Raw genomic sequence first — 22,828 nt, 5'->3', positions numbered from 1 at the left:
ACTATAAAAGCCATACATAACACACTACCGCACCGCACCAAGGTTCCTATGCAGAAAAAATAAATTCGACCAATCATAGCGTCGCATTGTCTATGTTTTGTCCCTCACGGACGCACGCATATATAAGGATATAAAGCTGGTCAACCAAATCTTGTCAGTAAAAAAGGCGCGAAATTCAAATTTTCTATGGGACGATATCCCTTCGCGCCTACATTTTTCAAATTTGCCGCCCTTTTCTACTGTCAAGATCTGGTTGACCAAGTATATGTACCACATCTATAAGGATTCTACCATCTATGTTTTGACCAAACCACGCTCGCGGTCCGGTACGCCCGTCTGTAAGTAGCTTAAAATATTTGCAAGGGCAACTTTACGTTCAGGAAAGTCATTGTCATTGTCAACAGAATAGTGTCAATGTCACTGAAATATGAAATCGTCATGACAACAATTTCGTCAACCACTCAACCTGTAAAAAATGTATAAAGTGAAAAGATAATAATTATTAAAATGGTGTTCTTCAATGTTTGGTCAGTACTACAATGGTATTTGAGACCTCTTATTAAATGGTTTCTGAGGAAAACAACAAGACTATGTGAGTTACAAAGGATATGTTATGGCGATAAACCTGGCGCGGAACGGTCGTGCAATGTAGAAAGATCTCTGATGCTATCACGTACTGAAGACGTAAAGCAAGTAGTTTCATATTTAGATACAGTAGTATATGAGCGACGGTTTGTTCCTTCTAACTTTCCCGAAATATTAAATCCATCTGTGGCTATCATTCTCAGAGCAAAAAAAATAAATCCAAAACTACACGATTTGTTCATTTTATCATTTCGGAGATGCCTGGAACAAATTTGGAGTTACAGAATGTTAGTTCAGGAAGTAGAAGAAGTGCGCAAGACTCCCTATGAATGTACAATGCCTGATCATGAAGAGAAACTATTGAAACTTTGGAGTTTATTAGTACCCAATGAAGATCTAGAGAGTAGAGTGACTAAGCAGTGGCAGTACATAGGATTTCAGGTCAGTAGATACTGTGTATGTTTTGAATTTATTAAAATATTCAATAGCCGGGTCCACACAGAGTGAGCATACGCGCGAGGCAATTTCCTCACACACAGAACAGCCAGTGTAGTTGTGCTGATGCCGCCTCAGCCGAGGTGCGTCTACACCGGCCGTTTTGTGCGTGAGGAAATTGCCTCGCGCGTATGCTCACTCTGTGTGGACCTGGCTATTGAGCATGCATCTGAATGTTCATGTTTGTTTTTTCCAGGGTGATGATCCCAAGACTGATTTCCGTGGCATGGGTTTGCTTGGATTGGAAAACTTGTTGTTTTTTGCTTCAGAGTATCCACAAGCTGCAAGCCATGTTCTGAGCCATTCACATCATCCGAAATATGGCTACACCTTTGCAATAGTAGGCATTAACCTAACTTCCATGGCATATTATTTGCTGAGGGATGGCTCCGCTAAAACTTACATGTTTAATGCTAAACAGTACTTACCCAATATGAATTTGTTCCACAGATTTTACTGCTACCTTTTCTATGAATTTGACAGAATGTGGATAGAATCAAAACCGGAAAATATGATGGAATTTTCAATAATATTCAAAAGGTTTGAAGATGCCGTCAGAACTGAGTTAGCTGATCCAGCCTCAGTATTTAGAATTAACATAGAAGTTGATACAATATAACAATGACCTGTTGCTAGTCTAATTTTTTATACTAATTTTTTTGAAGAATGTTTAATCTCTATTTATTTTCACCTGTTCTATGTTCGAGTGGTGTGATGTTGCGTGCAAGTTCTTGCCACATTGCCTTGATAAAGCAATTTATTTGATCTGTCCAGTATTTACATAAAATGGATGAGCGTTTTCTGTAGAAAAAAGGTCCACACTTGGTGCCACACTTTGATTGACTCCACTGTACTTCTACAACATATTAACCATCTCAATAAAATCGTACGTACAAATATTGTACATATATAATCTTATTAATTGAATTACATTTACACCCATACTGAATGTATAATTAATCCTCAATTTACATGTGTGTAGTGTTAAGTAATAAGTACATGTCTGGTTGTTGCACATTTTTAGGCACACATACACAACTAGTATGCATGCTTAGTACATTAATAGAGGTGTTAGATACTAAGCAGTACATGGTAACTAAGGACCCCATTAAGATAACTTGGATGTGTTTTGTGAAGATGGTTTGTTTGTCAAGATTTGCTTTAAATGGTGTTCAAATAACATCTGCTTTAATGTGTGTTTGTAAATTGTAATACTTACCTAAATTAAGGATGCAAAACACTAAATAAATGCAAAAAATACCATTTTATCTTTGTTTTATTTCTATTGTTCAATGTCCAGCCATGTAAATAATTAATTCTGAAATATTTATTAGTTGTGAGATTAGTTATGATTGAGGCATTATTCATTGTTAACATAGCATGAAGACTTACATTAATTAAATTCACATTAGAATAAATAAAAGTAAAGATTTCGTATTGTACTAGCAATTTCTTTCAGTGTTCCTAATTTATTTAAAGTTAGTTTAACCCTTTCTCATGCTGAAAGTTCAAAAATTGCAATTGAATGTCAATCTTACTCAATGATAATAATTAATACAACACATGTTTGAAGTGCCATATGTGGGCAATATATCTCCCTTAGCCTGATAAAGAGTTGACTAATCAATAAAAAGGAATATCGCTCGCAGACGTAATCTGCATGTTTAAAAAATTGATTTAATCAATAAATTTCGGAAAGGCCTCACTAACAAATTATTCCAAAGATACCAATACCAAACTTACTCTAAGTATTTCATTAAAAATATTTAGATTGTACAAAATTAGAAAAATATAATGTAATGCTGTTTACTATCACCATAGATCATCTAGATTTTTACAATACATAATCTTAATTTAGGACGGAAACCCTTAAATCAAATCCAAAATGATCCAGTGAGTGGCACTAACACAGTGATAGGTATGTAGGCATCGTATGGTAGGCATTGGATATATTGAAGCGGCGGTCAAAAGGCTAAATAGAGAAGTTCATCCCTATATTCTCCTGGATATGTATTTAAAGACAAAACATTAGCGCGAAGCTATCCCCTATTTTTCAGATAATTAAAACTTAAAATAACGCCATTTATTATAGACAATCTTGAACAAATCCACTTAGAATATATAAATAGACGCAAATATTTGTACATACCAAATGTAAATACATACCTACTTATAACATACAATACATAAATGATCACAATTTGTTGTCAGGCTGTGTTACAAATAAATGCTGAGTCAGTCTATCTGAGTGGTTCTTAGCCAATGGTCCCTGGAAGCACCAGAAGCCCGAAGAATTTTATACAATAAGTAGATCAACATTTGTGGCTTTCCAGCACACAAGGGTCCTTACGCTTCAAGTGTAATAAGGACGTCATCATCTGAAATTCTGATAAAAAGGTAATACTGCAGATGAAGCATAAGGACCCTTCTCTGTGGATAGCCACATTTTGACTTTACTTGTTGTAAGCATTTACTTCCTAATTATTTGTAGTCCTTGATAAAAAAAAGCTTAAGAACCATATTGGAATCAGAACGTCCTATTTGCTCTTTTTCTCCTTTTTCGTCTCCTTCGCTGGTTTAGATCGGCCAGCTTTGACTAGCGCAATAAGAGCCGTGATGGCCACGAGGCCGAAACCGGCCCCTCCGATTTGCCAAATCCAGGGGTACTTGGCCAGCAGCTCCAGCCCAACGGCGCTGCCAAATTTAATCATCTCAACACACCAGTCCACGAGTTCGTCACTGGAAAAAATCAATCGTAAAATTAGTTGACGTGAATTTGAGTTAGGCCAAGAAAAGTCTGCAACGATTTTGATAGCATACACAGTGCAAGTGTTATTTATACGCATTTTTATACGTCATTATTACATAGAAGTATGACGTCCAAAATAACACTGCGCGTGCTATCAAAATCGTTGCAGAGATATCTTTGTCTAAATCTATTTAGTTTTCAAGCAGAAATGTTTGCAAACGATGCCACAATGCAATGCAGAAATAAAGGATAACTGAAAAAATTCACTGTCTTGGGCGAGAGTCGAACTCACGACTCTGGGATATTAGCCCGCCGCCTACTAAATGAGCTACCGAGATTTACACGTTGATAGCGAATTTTCACACCATATCCATATTCACCTTAGATGGGCGCCTAGACAGTGAGTTTTTTTTTTTTTCATTTTCTTTATTTCTATAAGTATTAGTTGACCTAGTCTCACTCATCTCACCCTATAGCTTGTATTTCCTGGGCAAGTTAGAAATGACACTATCTGCGCGACTAAGAAACAATATTTTGCTCTTATTAGGAAGAAGAAAACCCACTCAATAGCCTCAACACCATCAAGACCTTAATTAATAATGTCATAAAATTATATATCCATAATAGGTAAGAGGTGCTACAATTCAAGCAAGTAATTATTAAATATACTTACAATGGTGATGATACGAGAGGCACGCTCTCAGCCTTTGCATTTTTGTACCAATCTTGAGCAAATGTGACGAACGATTTTACATCATTTTTAGGTATGTTGTACCTATAAACTTTACCAAGGCGGAAACTGAAACAAAGACATCACATTGATAAATACTTCAAATTCAAAGCAAAGAATTACCGGTAGTAAGCATTACTTTGATGACTTTCGCAAACTATTGCACATATAATTAGGGACAGAAAAAATCGTCAAACACTTGAAATCCAACAATAGCGCTAGGAGGATGTAGCGTAGGACAGTTTCAACAAGGAGTTATTGATTGTAAATGAGGTGAAAATTCTAGGTAAAAGTTGTCCGCTGGGTATGACAGCTTGAACTAGGGCGCTATACCGTGCCACGCCAAATTTTAGTGGTATAGTTCACGAAATATAATTTGCACCATACATTAATTGCCAACTTCGGTGTTTGTGGTGAGCCCTCAGTACTTACAACAAGAACGCTGGCAGCTTAGAGACCTGGAACCGCTTGGCAGTATTGAGGCCGGCTAGATTGGCGTCTATGCGCGCGACGTTGATTCGCCCGCGAAGAGTCGCGCCTACGCCTTCCCATACTGCGTGCAGTCGCTGGCATTCAACGCATGATGCACCGTAGCTGGGAAATTAGTTTTAAACGCTTATTTTAGAATCATCAGAGTAGTAATTTTTCATGTCCCAAAAGGCACTGGCTTGTAGCAGTGATAAGCCTTTAGTTAGAGTGATAAACTTATAAATAATAAATAAAAAATAATTAAAAAATTAAAAATAAACAAAAATAAAACCAAAATAAAATAACTTAATATAATATCTTTTTTAAAAAAAGGGAACCGCCTTCAAAAAACCAACCCACTGAAAAGTACAAAATAATTTTTATATGGCACCCCTTTACGTGTCCAGTCCCTATCCCACGGCGTAAAGCAATTAATACCTAATAATAAGAAAATTAATAATCATCCGGGTAATTACTTAGTTTTTGAAGTCGGTGCCAAACCAAAATTTTTGAGAACCGATATTTTATACAACGAAGAACGCTGCACTTACTTGCATTATAAATACATACTTAGTTTACTCATTAATTTAGTTTACTCATTCATTTAGTTCTTGTAGGTTAAGTACTACGTACTCGTATTGTTTTTCTGATTGGTAGTAAAGACTGTTTTTGTTGGTTTGGCACCGCCTTCAAAAACTAAGTAATTACCCGGATGATTATTAATTTTCTTATTATTAGGTATTAATTGCTTTACGCCGTGGGATAGGGACTGGACACGTAAAGGGGTGCCATATAAAAATTATTTTGTACTTTTCAGTGGGTTGGTTTTTTGAAGGCGGTTCCCTTTTTTTAAAAAAGATATTATATTAAGTTATTTTATTTTGGTTTTATTTTTGTTTATTTTTAATTTTTTAATTATTTTTTATTTATTTTATTTTATTTTTTACTTTTTAGTGATAGGTAGGTACTTCATTTATTTTAGGTTTTGAGCTAAAATACTAGTTTGTTAGGCTCTTTATTTAGTCTACTAATGTTGGTGATGGCCTAACTCGATGATAATCGCGACATTCGCGACACACATAATATGACGTTTTGGTGCTAAACGATTTGTATGTATATTGCTCCCACTCCCATTCCCAGTCCCAGTCCGAGTCCGACTCCCACTCCCACTATTTTATCTAAATCGGTTTTAGCAACATAAATTTGTTGGTAGGTATACCGAATACCGATAGCATGGCCACCTACCGGGTCCAATTGGTTTTTCAAACCATCCATGTACTGTACACTAAAACCTTCTCCAGAATGTAACAAACACTTTTCTGAAAACCGCATCCAAATCGGTTCAGCCAAACGCGAGATAATCACGAACAAACATACACACATACAATACGTACATACATACGGGTCAAACTGAGAACGTCCTTTTTTTAAAGGCAGTTAGAAAAAAGTTCATCGACCCACCTAGTGGACCTCTGCAACATAGGCAAACGACGACAAGTCGGTTAACCAAAACAAAGTGCAAGGGTGCAAGGGTTTAGCATCAGCTCTATCTTGGGTAATGCTCTCCCAAGTGCTCATCAAGATGTGACAGATTACCAAAATAGCGTGGGCCTATGTTGCACCAAACCTGAGTTCCACTAGGTACAGCAAGGGTTCAGCATCAGCTCCATCTTGGGTACTGCTCTCCCAAGTGCTCATCAAGATGTGACGGATGGCCAAAATAGCGTTGGCCTATGTTGCACCAAACCTGAGTTCCACTAAGTACAGCCAGGGTTCAGCATCAGTTCTATCTTGGGTACTGCTCTCCCAAGTGCTCATTAAGATGTGACAGATGACCAAAATAGCGTGGGCCTATGTTGCACCAAACTTGAGTTCCACTAGGTACAGCCAGGGTGGTTTGGTGCATCAGTTCTATCTTGGGTACTGCTCTCCCAAGTGCTCATCAAGATGTGACGGATGACCAAAATAGCGTGGGCCTATGTTGCACCAAACTTGAGTTCCACTAGGTACAGCCAGGGTGAACCCTGCCAGCCAGGGTGGTTTGGTGCATCAGCTCTATCTTGGGTACTGCTCTCCCAAGTGCTCATCAAGATGTGACGGATAGCCAAAATAGTGTTGGCCTATGTTGCACCAAACCTGAGTTCCACTAGGTACAGCCAGGGATCAGCATCAGCTCTATCTTGGATACTGCTCTCCCAAGTGCTCATCAAGATGAGACGGATGACCAAAACAGCGTGGGCCTATGTTGCACCAAACCTGAGTTCCACTAGGTACATCCCGAGTTCCACTAGGTACATCCAGGGTTCAGCATCAGCCCTATCTTGGGTACTGCTCTCCCAAGTGCTCATCAAGGCGTGTCGGATGACCAAAACAGCGTGAGCCTATGTTGCACCAAACCTGAGTTCCACTAGGTACAGCCAGGGTTCAGCATCAGCTCAGATCTATGTATACTAAAACCTTCTCCAGAATGTAAGAAACACTTTTCTGAAAACCGCATCAAAATCGGTTCAGCCAAACGCGAGATAATCGCGAACAAATATACATACATACATACATACATACATACATACATACATACATACGGGTCAAACTGAGAACCTCCTTTTTTTTTGAAGGCGGTTAAAAATAAAGTAACAACAGAATTACACGCTATGATTCTTAACTTGACTACCTGCCAAATGGTTGCTGACAGATGGAAAACACAGCTCGCCTTTTAGTTATGGAACCCAAAATAACAGCTAAAGCAGTTTTATGAATTTTACTAAAACTATGCACTAAGGGCATAGCCGAAAACAATAGTTCTTTTCTATTTACTAATAAACTTTTTAAAGTTACATGTAACTTACAACATAATAAACCAATCTCCTGTAGTTGCCCCAGTAGCAGCTTGCGTTATGTGTTCAAAGATTTTATCATTGAGTTCTTTGACTACCGGTGATTGATTCTTTTCCAGAAACCCGTAGATTTCATTTTCATCAGGCTCACCTGCAGAAACAAGATTCAAAGAATTATTGGGTTTTAATCAGCCACATAGTAACCAAATATTATTATACTGTTGTAATCAGTTTAATAATACAGCAGATAAGAGACAACGTATTTGAACTTTTTCGAATTCGAAACGAAAAACTCGATTCGAATTTGTCCTTTTTAAAGGACGTTGGAACTTAGGAGGATATACAATATTGGATATGTCTTACCACTGTATAGCAAAGGTATTCCATGTCTAAAAAAGACAATTGCAGGTTCCTTAGTCGGGCTGTACAACCTGGCCAGGTGGCTATTCAAAACCTTAACTGTATCTGCATTTAAATGCTTCTTAAAGTCTTCCTTTAGTCCTTCCAAATTGTTGTTCAACTTCGTACATGCATCACAATCAGGTTTAGCTGAAACAAAAAAGTTGTTTAATTCACTTTAACTCTTATAAACTTTACTCAATGCCGCCTAAGAGTTCTTTACTAAATGAAAGTACTCGTGAGTGAAGAGTACTTAACAAAAACAGAAGATTATTCGTATTCATTTATTGAGCTGTTATCTTTTAATGAAACTAGAAGAAAAAAACTTACTGAACAATACGATAAGTTTTTCTCTGTCCTTTATCAATTGAAGTAGCTCGTCATCACTAACTGTTTGCAATACTCCACTTTCTGCATTAATTACACTTAAGAATAAAACTAAAAAACTAAGTTTAAGTAACATTTTTATAAATTTGTTTCAATTAGGTTAGGAAATTGTCTGACTCGACTGACTTGTCAAGTTGTCATTGTCACAGTTTCTTTTAGCACTTTTAGCAGACCACAGGCTTGACCCAAGCTTGACCCCGAGTCCATCAGTCAAAAACATAAAAAAAAAAAAAAAAAAAAAAAAAGAATTAAAAAATTAAAAATAAACAAAAATAAAACCAAAATAAAATAACTTCATATAATATCTTTTAAAAAAAAAGGGAACCGCCTTCAAAAAACCAACCCACTGAAAAGCACAAAATAATTTTTATATGGCATCCCTATACGTCTCCAGTCCCTATCCCGTCGTAAAGCAAATTTCTGCCAAAAAGTAATTAATACCTAATAATAAGAAAATTAATAATCATCCGGGTAATTACTTAGTTTTTGAAGGCGGTGCCAAACCAACAAAAACATTCTTTACTACCAATCAGCAAAAAACTACGAGTAAGTACATAGTACCTACAAGAACTAAATTAATGAGTAAACTAAGTACCTATGTCTTTATAATGCAAGTAAGTGCAGTTCTTTGTTGTCTAAAATATCGGTTCTCAAAAATTTTGGTTTGGCACCGACTGCAAAAACTAAGTAATTACCCGGATGATTATTAATTTTCTTATTATTAGGTATTAATTACTTTTTGGCAGAAATTTGCTTTACGACGGGATAGGGACTGGAGACGTATAGGGATGCCATATAAAAATTATTTTGTGCTTTTCAGTGGGTTGGTTTTTTGAAGGCGGTTCCCTTTTTTTTAAAAAGATATTATATGAAGTTATTTTATTTTGGTTTTATTTTTGTTTATTTTTAATTTTTTAATTCTTTTTTTATTTATTTTATTTGCTGATTGGTAGTAAAGAATGTTTTTGTTGGTTTGGCACCGCCTTCAAAAACTAAGTAATTACCCGGATGATTATTAATTTTCTTATTATTAGGTATTAATTACTTTTTGGCAGAAATTTGCTTTACGACGGGATAGGGACTGGAGACGTATAGGGATGCCATATAAAAATTATTTTGTGCTTTTCAGTGGGTTGGTTTTTTGAAGGCGGTTCCCTTTTTTTTAAAAAGATATTATATGAAGTTATTTTATTTTGGTTTTATTTTTGTTTATTTTTAATTTTTTAATTCTTTTTTTATTTATTTTATTTTTTACTTTTTAGTGATAGGTAGGTACTTCATTTATTTTAGTTTTGGGCTAAAATATACTAGTTTGTTAGGTTCTCTATTTAGTTTTAGTGTAATTTAGTATTAAGTTAATTTGGTTTGGTTTTCTAGATGTGACGGATGACCTAAATAGCGTGGGCCTATGTTGCACCAACCCTGAGTTCCATTAGGTGAGCCAGGGTTCAGCATCAGCTCTATTTTGGGTACTGCTCTCCCAAGTGCTCATCAAGATGTGACGGATGACCGAAGTAACGTGGGCCTATGTTGCACCAAACCTGAGTTCCACTAGGTACAGCCAGGGTTCAGCATCAGCTCTATCTTGGGTACTGCTCTCCCAAGTGCTGATCAAGATGTGACGGATGACCAAAATAGCGTGGGAATATGTTGCACCAAACCTGAGTTCCACTAGGTACAGCCAGGGTTCAGCATCAGCTCTATCTTGGGCACTGCTCTCCCAAGTGCTCATCAAGATGTGACGGATGACCAAAATAGCGTGGGCCTATGTTGCACCAAACCTGAGTTCCACTAGGTACAGCCACGGTTCAGCATCAGCTCTATCTTGGGTACTGCTCTCCTAAGTGCTCATCAAGATGTGACGGATGACCAAAATAGCGTGGGCCTATGTTGCACCAAACCTGAGTTCCACTAGGTACAGTCAGGGTTCAGCATCAGCTCTATCTTGGGTACTGCTCTCCCAAGTGCTGATCAAGATGTGACGGATGACCAAAATAGCGTGGGCCTATGTTGCACCAAACCTGAGTTCCACTAGGTACAGCCAGGGTTCAGCATCAGCTCTATCTTGGGCACTGCTCTCCCAAGTGCTCATCAAGATGTGACGGCTGACCAAAATAGCGTGGGCCTATGTTGCACCAAACCTGAGTTCCACTAGGTACAGCCAGGGTTCAGCATCAGCTCTATCTTGGGTACTGCTCTCCCAAGTGCTCATCAAGATGTGACGGATGACCAAAATAGCGTGGGCCTATGTTGCACCAAACCTGAGTTCCACTAGGTACAGCCAGGGTTCAGCATCAGCTCTATCTTGGGTACTGCTCTCCCAAGTGCTGATCAAGATGTAACGGATGACCAAAATAGCGTGGGCCTATGTTGCACCAAACCTGAGTTCCACTAGGTACAGCCAGGGTTCAGCATCAGCTCTATCTTGGGCACTGCTCTCCCAAGTGCTCATCAAGATGTGACGGCTGACCAAAATAGCGTGGGCCTATGTTGCACCAAACCTGAGTTCCACTAGGCACATCCTGAGTTCCACTAGGTACATCCAGGGTACAGCATCAGCTCTATCTTGGATACTGCTCTCCCAAGTGCTCATCAAGGCGTGTCGGATGACCAAAACAGCGTCTACCTATGTTGCACCAAACCTGAGTTCCACTAGGTACATCCAGGGTTCAGCATCAGCTCAGATCTATGTATACTAAAACCTTCTCTAGAATGTAACAAACACTTTTCTGAAAACCGCATCAAAATCGGTTCAGCCAAACGCGAGATAATCGCGAACAAATATACATACATACATACATACATACATACATATATACATACATACATACGGGTCAAACTGAGAACCTCCTTTTTTTTTGAAGGCGGTTAAAAAAACTTAAAAGCCCTAACATACAACCGCACCGCACACTCGATACGTGCGGTATTCTGAAAAAAAATCATGGATGGTAGGCAAAGAGTAGTATAATATATATATAGGATCCTAGGTGCGATTCGCGCACAAGTGTAGAGAGGCTTTATATTCATTGCGCGTGCGCCCGTAAGGGACAGAATATACGCAATGCGACAAAATTCAAAACACGTTTTGACAATCCTGACAACATACCATAAACAACCTACGTCATTTGGTCGTGTTATTTGTTAACTACCATAAGCCCCCTCCACACTCGCGTTCGCGGCTTCGCGCCGCGATTTGCGCACGAGTGTAGAGGGGGCATACTAAATTTATAGCCATAACACACTACCGCAGCGCACCAAGGTCACGGTGCGGTGCGATAGTGCGTTATAGCTATTACAGTGGGGATAGCGATTTCTCTGCTACTCCTACGAAAAGTTCCATAAGTGCATCTCGTTCGGTCATCTGAATCCTCCCTCATTTCATCTCTATATTATTGGACCCCTATTTTTTTTGTTATTTTTTAAGTGAAGTCCAGACGAGACAATTTTTCGCCGCCAATCTGTTGAAATTGTCCGATCGAATCAGGCCGTGCGTACGCAAACGCCAATTTGATTCCCCGATCAAATCAGCAGGGCTATAACCGCGAAAATCGAAGTTGGCAAATTGCCGGCATTTTTCTCTTTCACCCTAATATTACGCCTTCATTGGAGTAAAAGAGAAAGATCCCCGCAATTTGCGAATTTCGGTTTTCTCGGTAGCCCCTCAGGTGCGGACACAAAAATGCCAATTTTCGAAGTTAGTATCTATGGAATGCAAAGTGGTGACTAAATTTGCGTACGTGTAAATGGCGCCAATTATTTTCCTGATCAAATCGGTCGATTTGCCCAGCTCGTCTGGACTCTACTTAAATTGGGTTTGCCAGACTATAGAAAATTGTAAATGAAAGAAAATTAAAAGCCCCCTCCAGACTATGCGCGTCTTTGAGTATATAGCCTAAGGAGATGTGATAACGTAAACTCTTCGAACAAATTTTTTCACCACTTTTAGCGGGGGGCAAGGTAAACACGTACAGCACACCACCAAAAGATAAGTAACTCAACAGACACAGATTTTGCTGTTGCGACAAACGCACACTACAATACAATTCAACACATCAAAAATTACACGCACACAGACAGAGTTTTCACATAACTATGCAGCATACATACGAACATAATAGTGATGGGTCACATCTGAAGAATGAGTCAAATCAGTTTGATGAATGAACTGAATTGTCTTATACTATTTATTATAAAATTGTAAAAGTGAAAATTCTGTACATTGAAGATATTAGGTAGCCAATAAAATGATTGTTTGTATGTATGGTTGTCTGTATTTATGTGTCTTTGTGTCTTAGCCCGCACTCACAGCTAAACTGTGGAATGAACTGTCGCCCGCGGGTTTTCCGGGTTTATAGAAAACTAGCTTTAGCCCGCGGCTTCGCACGCGCAGTTTTTTTAAAATTTTGGACCCCCATTTCACCCCTTTAGGGGATGAATTTTGAAAAATCCTTTCTTAGTGGACCCCTAGACCTTATAAGGAACCTACTTGCCAAATTTGGACTTTCTAGTCCCAGCGGTTTGGGCTGGGCGTTGATTTAAGTCAGTCAGTCAGGTCTTTCACGTTTATATATATAGATTTGAATTTCGCGCCTTTTTTTACTGACATTATTTGCTTGATCAGTTATATTAAACAAACTGCAGTGATTGAATGAATGAATGATTCATTCAATCATTCAAATGTTGAGTCGCTTTTTTGACTTTGTCACATCCCTTAAGACCGATTCGTCCCCGTACCACTGTATTCATGTTTACATTTTTCTGTCGTTTATGTATCGCAACGGTTTTTTCTTTAAATGGAGATTGTACTTCAATATACATTTAATAGTTAGTATAAATACTTATTTATGATAGGAAACGCAATCTTGTTGCGAATTTGAGCTATCAGATCACCTTTTACACGATAATACTGAACAAGTCACCATTTTTTAAGAGAAACGTCTCGCGACACGGAACGATGCAAAATGGCGGTGAAGCGACTTCAAGTAGTTTTATATAACGTGTTTGAACAGTTGACCAATGTACTTTGCCGGAGGGGGTCGCCCGTGTATCACATCTCCTTAGGCTATATACTCAAAGATGCGCGTGAATCGCGGCGCGATTTCGCAGAGCGAACATATCGCGACGTTGAATTATGACTCCACACTCGCACACTTCACGGTGAATTCGCAGTTTGGTTCGCGCCAAGATGGCGGAAAAGCATCAGCTGATCGAGTTTAACTGTCATTTATCTACGGCATCATACTTGCTGTGACTATTTTTCCATTTTGTTTTGTTGTAAAACCGTAAATTATAGACACTTTATATAATATAATTAATATTAATCTTGCAACTGATGAGCCAAAATAGTGAGTAATGTGGAGTCTTGCTAATTCGCGCTTCGCGCCTCCTTTGACGCCGGCCGAAAAACCGACAAAAAATGGGGAACATTGCGCGAAGGCGTGAGCAATCTGCGAAATCGACGCCACACTCGCGTTCGCGGCTTCGCACCGCGATTCGCGCACGAGTGTGGAGGGTCCTAAACAAACTGCTTTGAACGCACCCTGATCTACTCCTGTGTGTCAAATGAGTGTCATTGACTTGACACACACTTGACACTGACAGTATGACTGTCAGATTAGAGATTGCATTGCATCGCTCGGTTGTGGCACCCTTTACTCGTGATTTTGATTAGAAAGGATTGTTTATTTTGTTTTTCTTTCAACTCGAAAGTGATAAAAATAAACAGGTAATGATACTAAAGCATGTATTTTGTATCATATTACATCACATCGTCTAATTTCTAATTACACTTTAGTTTCGCTTTGTTTTTTATCCTAATTTGTATCAAAACAAGCTTGCCTTGTAATACTTCGCTCGATAGTCCTGCCTTATAATCATAGCTTAGTATAAGTGACCTCCTACATCTTTTAGTAGTATGGTGCCGGTGCAACTCTGTACCACTCGTCATAAATTAAAGAAAGAAGTGAGTCATCGGTGTCTTATTGAGGCGGGAACGAGTGATTGTCACGGATTTTGGGATTATTATTCTTATACGAAAAAAGTAATGTCTTTGTTAACATATTTAAATTTAGATTTGGCATTTAACCACTCTGTAACTTATTTCAATTGTAGTGGAAAGTGGATTGAATAGGAGGGTGTGTTTAATTATACTAATGTACATTAGTAATTAATAGGCTTCATAATATTAACATGCCCCAGTTTTGTTATTTGTCATTTGCTTCAAACAAATAATAATTATCAAAACTCAGGTTTTGGTCACATCACTTTTAATAATTAATAAAATATAGAGTCATTGCGTTAGTATTTTTGATAATTAATTTGCTACTTGCGTAACATCATTTTTATGTAAATAGATATAATGTTTCGATATTAAGGGTTGTAATAAGTCCAAATTTGTGCAGAATGTAGGTTTATATTCAAATTTCATCAAGTGAACGAAAACTAACGCACCCACCCTATCTACAGAAATAATGGCGGACAATATAGAAGAAAAAGTGATAATGACCCCAAAGTGCAAGACGGCCACATCCACAACTCTGGTAGTTGAGAGGAAGGTGGTGGAAGCGGAGGCCAGTGACAAGATACACGTGGCTGGAGGGGACCACACTGGCATCATTATCAACAAGGAACAAGTTTATGGTAAGAATAATTCATTTTGATGGTATTTGGATCAATAGTGTAGTATGGGTTTCCCCATTCGGGGCCATAGGTCTTATTTTATTCTTTCTTGCCACCAGAGGCACAGATCAGAGGTCATTGTCTTTCTGTTCCTTCATCACTTTGCCACTGATCTGTATTTCTGAAGCAAAAAATATGAATTTTCCTTTTTTAGCCCTGAATAAAAAAAAAATGTAATTAACATTTATTTTTTATTTTTTAATGAAATTCACTAATTTCAGCGGGTTCTGATTAGAACAATAATATCATCTTTTTCTTTAAAGGTTTCTATTGAGAACTTTATTGTTGTAAGTGATTGAATACTCATAACTCTCATAAGTTAAAACATGCCATATTATATCCGTGGGACGTGGGTCAAGATTATGTTGCCATGGAAATATTCTAATGATATTATAACTGTTATGAAACTACTGTTTTAGTAAGCAGCATGGGTTTATTTTTCTATTCCTGTGACCTGTCCTGCCTTATGTTAACTTAGTTACTAAAAGAACTTAATAAAAGTATACATAATAATAACAATTCGTTAAACAAAATAAAACAGTACAAATAATATTCTTACTTGATTCTTATCCATCTAAAAAAAAAATCATATTAGAAAAGCTTATTTCTAGCAAATACATTTTTTGTGTGTTTGCTTATTTTATTAGCTAAATATCACATCCAAAAAATAATAATAAACATGCAATATGGCCAATATGTTACATTAAATAATGCACCATGACTAAAGTCTCGTTCCAAAGGCTATGTTTAAAAAATGACTAATCTAAAACACAATTAGCATACACTTCATCAGTGCTATTTCTATTTAACCAATCATTTTATGAACTCATTCCTTCCTTTTCTAATAACATACATACTACAAAATGAGTTAGACAAAGAAGGAAAACGTAACCCAAGAGCTAAAATAATTTTGTGACATTGTGTTGATAACACATGTTTCGACCTTGTAACTTCCGTTCTCGCCATTCGCGAGTTTCCTTAAATTAGATTTGTGCCTTTATGAACTAAACACGTGCTATTCACTGCCAGGATATAGTCTGTTTACCTATAGTTTATTTTGACTTATTAAAATGATATATTATACCTAACCATGATTGAAGTAAGTACATGTACATGCCTCTTTGGGATTTTATTATGTTACCTACATGCAAATTTAGCCTACATGTAAGTACCTAAGTAATTTATTACGTAGATATTTCACATTTAAGAATATTATTTGTATGTGATAATAAGATAATAAATACACATATTAGTTAAATACCAAAAAATATTTTAAACTATTTTTTCAGTTACCTAATTAGGACACCAAAAAATGTTGGCAATCATGCAACTTATCAGTTTTTCGATAATTAATATGATGCTAGTATTTATTTTCAACATACCTAAAACCATACCATACTTAAAACATTATTTTCTAGAGTGAATTAGAGTAGGTACAAATGTATCTACTGGACTACAATATACCTACCATTACTAGACTAGATTAGGAGCGTCCAAATAGTAGGCGCGTTCCCCTAATGGGCCACGAGACTGCAAATGGGGCCCATAAAATCTCAATAATAATAAAGCTATGTATTTTCCTGGTTTTACTAAATTTTACCAATGTATTTTAATGGTAACACATTTTCCACGGATAGTACCTAATCTGTATATTTTTGATAATGTCCGACTGAAGTTTCGGTTTCGGTATAAAAACCATGTTTGGCCGAAGGTTCGGTTTCGGCAACATTACAGAAGGTCTGGCATAAAAACCTTCGGTTTCGACCAAAAATCCGGGGTCGATCGGACAGTAATTTTTGATCATCCGTGCTGAATGCTGATATACATATGTATATGCCGCTGGCGTACACAGCAGATGTGTAATTATCTCTAATTACGTTCAATGACTTCATTAAGTATCCTTAGACACTAGATAACTTACATTCATACGTAATAATTTGTTGACATTTTGTACTGTATATCCACGCAGTACGACTTAAAATTGGTTGACATTCTATGAATATTTTACCTATATTATAAATGTGACAGTTTGTATATTTGGTTGTTCATTCCTCCGTCACGCAAAAACTATTGAACGGATTTCGATCAAATTTGTAACACAAATAGTCTATTAATCTGAAAAAGGACATACGTTGCTTTTTGATCGCAATTTTGTACGAGAGTATGGGAGAAGGGTGCAGAATAGCGATGCAGAATGCAGAGGCTATTCTTATTATATAAGTCGTATTCGGGTTATTCCGAAAAGTTCATAATTTCGGGTAATTCCAAAAATGGACTCTAATAAGATGGAATTATGGTTGATTTTCGGAGTTACCCGACATTTCGTAATAGTCGGAATTATCCGAATCCGAACACCTTACACAACACATGAACCTTATGACAGTCATACATACCTTACAATAGCCATCAGATACATCGAAGCGGCCAAGGTGTTCACAAATATATGAACAATGCAATAGAGGCATCAATACGTTAATGTGTATGTTCCCATATTTTTGGACACCTTCGCCGCTCTAATATATCTGATGGCAGCTGTGCATATTGTTATTAGTCGTGACCGTGCAATGAACTTGTCATTGTTGCATTACAAATTGCAGTTCTGCTTGACCATAATAGCAATCAATCATGGCCGTAATATGAATCGTTGTCGAGATTGTGATTGAATTATGTGCGTTCACTTACTTATTGCTTTCTGGTTGTGGTTGTGTAAGTTATACCAATTACCGCTCGCTGCGCTGGCGGAAGACCGTTTTTCTTGCCAGGGGAAGACGTGACGTTTTAGCGACTAGCGGTAAAAAGGAAATCCTTAAATCGCGTGTCTATTATTGTGAATAGGTACCTAAGTGTCTCCCTAGTCTAGTTGGAGTAGGAATGACTTGTGGTCGCCTAATAGTTGCCGAGAGAAATTAATTAGATTTTTCTATAATGGTCCAATCTTGCGCTAATGGGGTGTAGGGATACGTCGGAATACACTTAAGTTACGTTACCCAACCTAATGCCATATTTATAGTCAATTTAATTATTTCTATACATAATCTCTAGTGAAACACACAGCATTTTTTATTACATCACCAATTCACCACCTTATCATAACGTTACCTAATTTACTAAGTAGGTATGTATCACACGGTGAGAAATGCATCCAAAAACTTTCTCATTAATCTTAGGTAGAGATATCAACTCTATGGAATGCTTTTAAGTTGACACAAAAGGTCTTCGTAGGTAAAACGACCCTTTATTCACATTTATTTTGTTTAGAGCGAGAGAATTTAGGATAGAACCACTTACGATTAAGTGATGAATTGGTTTATATAAAGTCTGTTAGTTAGTTGTGTTGATGCGCTTTAGGTTTACAGGGTTAGGTCATTCAGGATAGACAGCGACAAATTTTCACCCGTATCTCGAATTAATTGGACTTTCTTATGTTCACGCGAATTATAGGTATTCTAACGAAACATTTTACTCCACGCATAACATTTACGGTCTATGTCAAGGCCTATGTTTTTAAATTATTATTTTTTATATTCCAGAAAACGGCGTAACAGAGCCATGTCACGCCCAACTCGAATTCCGAGTGTACCTAGTGTCAGCCGCAAATGGCTCTCACACTCGGGAGGCGCGCGCGCTCCGATTCTGGTTCAAACCGCAAATGACGCCCGGCGAGCGGCCGCACGAGGCGCAGGCCTTCTTCAGGGAGCTGGTCAGCCCGCAAGACTTCCCAAAAGGTATGACTACATTACAACTCTCCTTTACAAGCCCAATATTGCGGTATAGTGTACCTTGTGTCAGCCGCAAACGGCTCTCATACTAAGGAGGCGCGTGCGCTCAGATTCTGGTTCAAACCGCAAATAAAGCCCAGTGAGCGGCCACACGAGGCGCAGGCCTTCTTCAGGGAGCTGGTCAGCCCGCAAGACTTTCCAAAAGGTATGACTACATTACAACTCTCCTTTACAACCCCAATATTGCGGTATAGTGTACCTTGTGTCACCCGCAAACGGTTCTCATACTAGGGAGGCGCGTGCGCTCAGATTCTGGTTCAAACCGCAAATAAAGCCCAGTGAGCGGCCACACGAGGCGCAGGCCTTCTTCAGGGAGCTGGTCAGCCCGCAAGACTTTCCAAAAGGTATGACTACATTACAACTCTCCTTTACAAGCCCAATATTGCGGTATAGTGTACCTTGTGTCAGCCGCAAACGGCTCTCATACTAGGGAGGCGCGTGCGCTCAGATTCTGGTTCAAACCGCAAATAAAGCCCAGTGAGCGGCCACACGAGGCGCAGGCCTTCTTCAGGGAGCTGGTCAGCCCACAAGACTTTGAAGACTTCCCAAAAGGTATATATTTAGTTCCAAATTTTACAGCCCATATTATAGCCGAATAGTAGCGTGTGCGGGAAGGCGCAGATGCTTCGATGCTGATTTAAAATATAAATAACGCCCAACGGGTAACCGCATGAGATACAGGGGGTCAATCCGTAAGGCTTCCCAAGGGTTACATGCAATTGCAGTAGAGTAGTCGAGAAAATCACTGATGCTCTTCTTCCTAAAAAGAGACCTATCCATTACCCTATCACTTAACTGGGTTCTCCATTTTACTGGACGATTTTTGAGCTACCTACTTACTCTAACTCTCTTGTAGAAGTACATACAGCGTAATTTGCGACTGTTTTGTTAAGTATTTTACAAACCGAACACAGCCTAGTGTGGTTGAACTACACTATAGTCAAGTGTAATATTGTCATGATTCGTCTTAAACAGCAAGCTTTATCCCCTTTTAAGATATTTAGCAATTCATTAGTTTTGCTAAACTTGTAGCAGTAGGAGCTTAAATTGAAATCAATTCCCATCGGTTTCAGATAGATAATTTACCAGTTTTCCAACCGCTCATGAAGAAAAGGAAAGCCAAATTAGGACCAGCTTACGTATTCTACTTTGTTTGGTCACGGTACAACCCATTGTTATTATCATTAGCGATGACGACATCGATGACGGATGACAATTAAAAGATAAGTGGTTTTAAATCTGTTTTTTTTTCTCCATTGCAGATTACGTGGGATTCATTAAGAAGATAATAAAGCTTATGCAACACAAATACCTACAATTAAAGATTTTAGAGATAGAGTTAAGACAAGAAGGGACGGGAACTCCACCTCCAGGTATGCTATTTTGTATCTTCAACATTTTCGATCTCTTCTACGCCTTTGAGCCACCCCACGCTATCTCCAGAGCATTGGCGTCTAGTCAACTCTATGGCTGCTGCTCGACGCAACGTTGGCGCAACTGCGCAGCGACGCCATTTTCCATAGCGCTGACTAGACGCCGACGCTCAAAAAACGCTATAATAAGGGGTTGCCCTGTATGGTCGGGGAAAACTTGATTTGGTAATTTTGTTTTTAAATCATCTGTTTTACTTTGGTCGGTGCCATTATAAAAAACGCAGAGCTAAACATTTAAACAATTACCTATTGAAACAATGTCCAAAACGTAGAAATAAAATGTAACAGGATTTAGAGTTTTAGACACGCTTCTATTCCGCTTAGGTGGTGCCTTTGTCAATTAACTTATGAGACACAGAGCGCTGTACAATGCCGCGTACATTTTTTAGAATTTTAACCTTCAATTAACGCATTGTTTTAGTACTTATATAGGTTCTTCGCGGGCAGTATAGACAACTATTAGTCTATTACTTATTCTGTGATACTCGTAGGTATAGCGTATAGGTCCAGTTTCTAAGTCAACGAATTTCGACTTTGAAGGATCTTAGTTTAAACTCCTTGCGAAGTGCGATATTATACCTATAAACAGTCTCTAGTGTTAGAACTTGATTAACAAAATTAAAAACATTATAACTTCATTGAATAATTCCGCCAAGGTAATTAGCATAGTCCCAGTAATCAAAGTGTAAACAAACAAAGTTTCTACCGCTAATTGCTTTCTACAGAAACGTGCCGAAATAGTAAATGAATGAATGAATCAGGTTAATGGGGCGTCAACGGGATATTAATTCCGGAAGTGTATTCCTAATGGCTCTTTTATACTTTCCGGCTAATTTTGTGAAAATAAAAGTCCGAAACTAGAGGTAGGTAGTTTGGGTAAATCTTTTTAGTAATACCTTAAAATATAGGGGAACTATTATATAAAGAAAAATTATACAAATGCGGACTTATTTGATTCTTTGTCTAATATCACTTAACCTTTTGGACGCCAATGACCGATATATACGCACCGCAGGTCCAACGCCAAAGACGTATTAATCGGTCATAGACCACAGAGCAACATAGACCTAGGTGCATATGCATAAAGTTCAATTTCAGTTTTGACACTTCGGTGACGTGGCGTCTGAGTGACAGCTTTTGTGTTTGACACGGCGTCGAAAAGGTTAAACAACGTTTATCATGTTTTTTGTACATCCAACAACAAGCTAAGCGAAATCTTCAAACTGACTCAAAAGAGCATAGGCTTCCAAACTGTTAAATTATTATTTTTTCTATTATTACACTCACTATCAAACCTCCTAAATTAGAAATGTAGCCAACTTGCAGATACGACTTTTTAAGTTTACCGTTCTAGTATATGTAGAAGTAGGTCAAGAGAGTTTATAGTTCGGATGTAAAAATAGGTCACCAGTATAAAATTGATGGGTTCATTGCATCATCTTCGTGGCAGTTGATTGCTTATGACCAAAATGGAGTATATGGATGCAGTTAGAATTAGAACACTTTTCGCAGGGAAGCCGTTAATAATTGTAGACCAATATTATTTCTATGTCCTGTAAACTCCCATCTCGATATGTATTCAGTTTACAGCGTAAAGCTCAGTTTGTGTACCTACAGTCAGCAGCAGAAGTTGCTAAGCGGGCCAGGTATTCAAAATTATCTTGACGCGACTTTATTGTTAAGAGAATAAGAGCGTGTCAAGGTAATTTTGAACACCTTGTCCGCTTAGCAACTTCTGCTGCTGATTGTACAGCCTACAGGTATGTCATGATTCCTGAATTTAAGTTCCTAATATTTTGATAAATAATATAAACAATCTTTGATAAAAATTAAAAGGTATTGGAAAGGTGGTGGATGGCTTAAAATGTAATTACTATATACTTACTTCTATCGCTACATATATTTATTATAACTTTTTTTGTTATTTATCGTACAGAATCAAATGGCGTTATTTCAAGTAAGACATATACTTACGTCTATTGTAATGGCTGTATGTATACAATTATTTTCTTTTCTTTGAGTGCAAGCATGTTCCTCTGTTGACATGATTATGAGATATGTCTACTTAATTACTTATATTTCTTAGCTAATTTAATTAATGTAGCATGTGCTATTAGACCTATTATTTTTCATATAATTAGTGACCCATATGTATGTAATGTAATAGCTAATACCGTTCGTTATACACTCGTCATCAAATATACCGCAGCGGCCAAAGTGTTCACAAATATCTCTACACGCTTCTATTGTTCGATTATGTAAGATTATCCCATAATATTTATTTATGTATT

At 37.7% G+C, this 22,828-nt stretch overlaps 3 protein-coding genes across 5 annotated transcripts in view; 2 read left to right on the top strand and 1 right to left on the bottom strand.

Annotated features, from left to right (window-relative positions):
• The first annotated feature begins 444 nt into the window (after positions 1 to 444).
• LOC134649611 (ELMO domain-containing protein 2) lies at positions 445 to 1,867 on the top strand. The gene is made up of 2 exons (XM_063504439.1): positions 445 to 1,026; positions 1,277 to 1,867. Exons 1-2 carry the CDS (start codon positions 508 to 510, stop codon positions 1,697 to 1,699), a joined length of 942 nt encoding a protein of 313 aa, XP_063360509.1. The 5' UTR covers positions 445 to 507; the 3' UTR covers positions 1,700 to 1,867.
• A 1,707-nt stretch (positions 1,868 to 3,574) lies between these two features.
• Positions 3,575 to 22,828, bottom strand: part of LOC134649610 (thioredoxin domain-containing protein) — a 270,242-nt gene continuing 250,988 nt past the window's right edge. Inside the window, exons 2-7 of the mRNA XM_063504438.1 lie at positions 8,591 to 8,768; positions 8,225 to 8,410; positions 7,874 to 8,012; positions 4,992 to 5,153; positions 4,503 to 4,628; positions 3,575 to 3,819 (exon numbers count right to left, since the gene is read on the bottom strand). Of these exons, the coding sequence (XP_063360508.1) occupies positions 3,618 to 3,819; positions 4,503 to 4,628; positions 4,992 to 5,153; positions 7,874 to 8,012; positions 8,225 to 8,410; positions 8,591 to 8,723 (948 nt within the window). The 5' untranslated portion in view covers positions 8,724 to 8,768 and the 3' untranslated portion in view covers positions 3,575 to 3,617. The remainder of the gene's footprint in view (positions 3,820 to 4,502; positions 4,629 to 4,991; positions 5,154 to 7,873; positions 8,013 to 8,224; positions 8,411 to 8,590; positions 8,769 to 22,828) is intronic.
• LOC134649556 (uncharacterized) overlaps positions 14,255 to 22,828 on the top strand; it is a 51,091-nt gene continuing 42,517 nt past the window's right edge. Inside the window, exons 1-5 of one of the 3 annotated variants that reach the window (XM_063504329.1) lie at positions 14,255 to 14,372; positions 15,113 to 15,286; positions 18,856 to 19,050; positions 20,367 to 20,477; positions 22,474 to 22,494. In XM_063504329.1, the coding sequence (XP_063360399.1) occupies positions 15,118 to 15,286; positions 18,856 to 19,050; positions 20,367 to 20,477; positions 22,474 to 22,494 (496 nt within the window). In that variant the 5' untranslated portion in view covers positions 14,255 to 14,372; positions 15,113 to 15,117. Of the gene's footprint in view, positions 14,373 to 14,449; positions 14,610 to 15,112; positions 15,287 to 18,855; positions 19,051 to 20,366; positions 20,478 to 22,473; positions 22,495 to 22,828 lie in introns of those variants that run through there. The other 2 variants (XM_063504330.1, XM_063504331.1) reach the window with 2 other exon arrangements.

The sequence above is a fragment of the Cydia amplana genome, chromosome 7 (genome assembly GCF_948474715.1).
Source record: "Cydia amplana chromosome 7, ilCydAmpl1.1, whole genome shotgun sequence".
NCBI lineage: Eukaryota > Metazoa > Arthropoda > Insecta > Lepidoptera > Tortricidae > Cydia > Cydia amplana.
The sequence above is the reverse complement of the archived record's forward strand: the minus strand, read 5'-3'. Positions and strand labels throughout refer to the sequence as shown.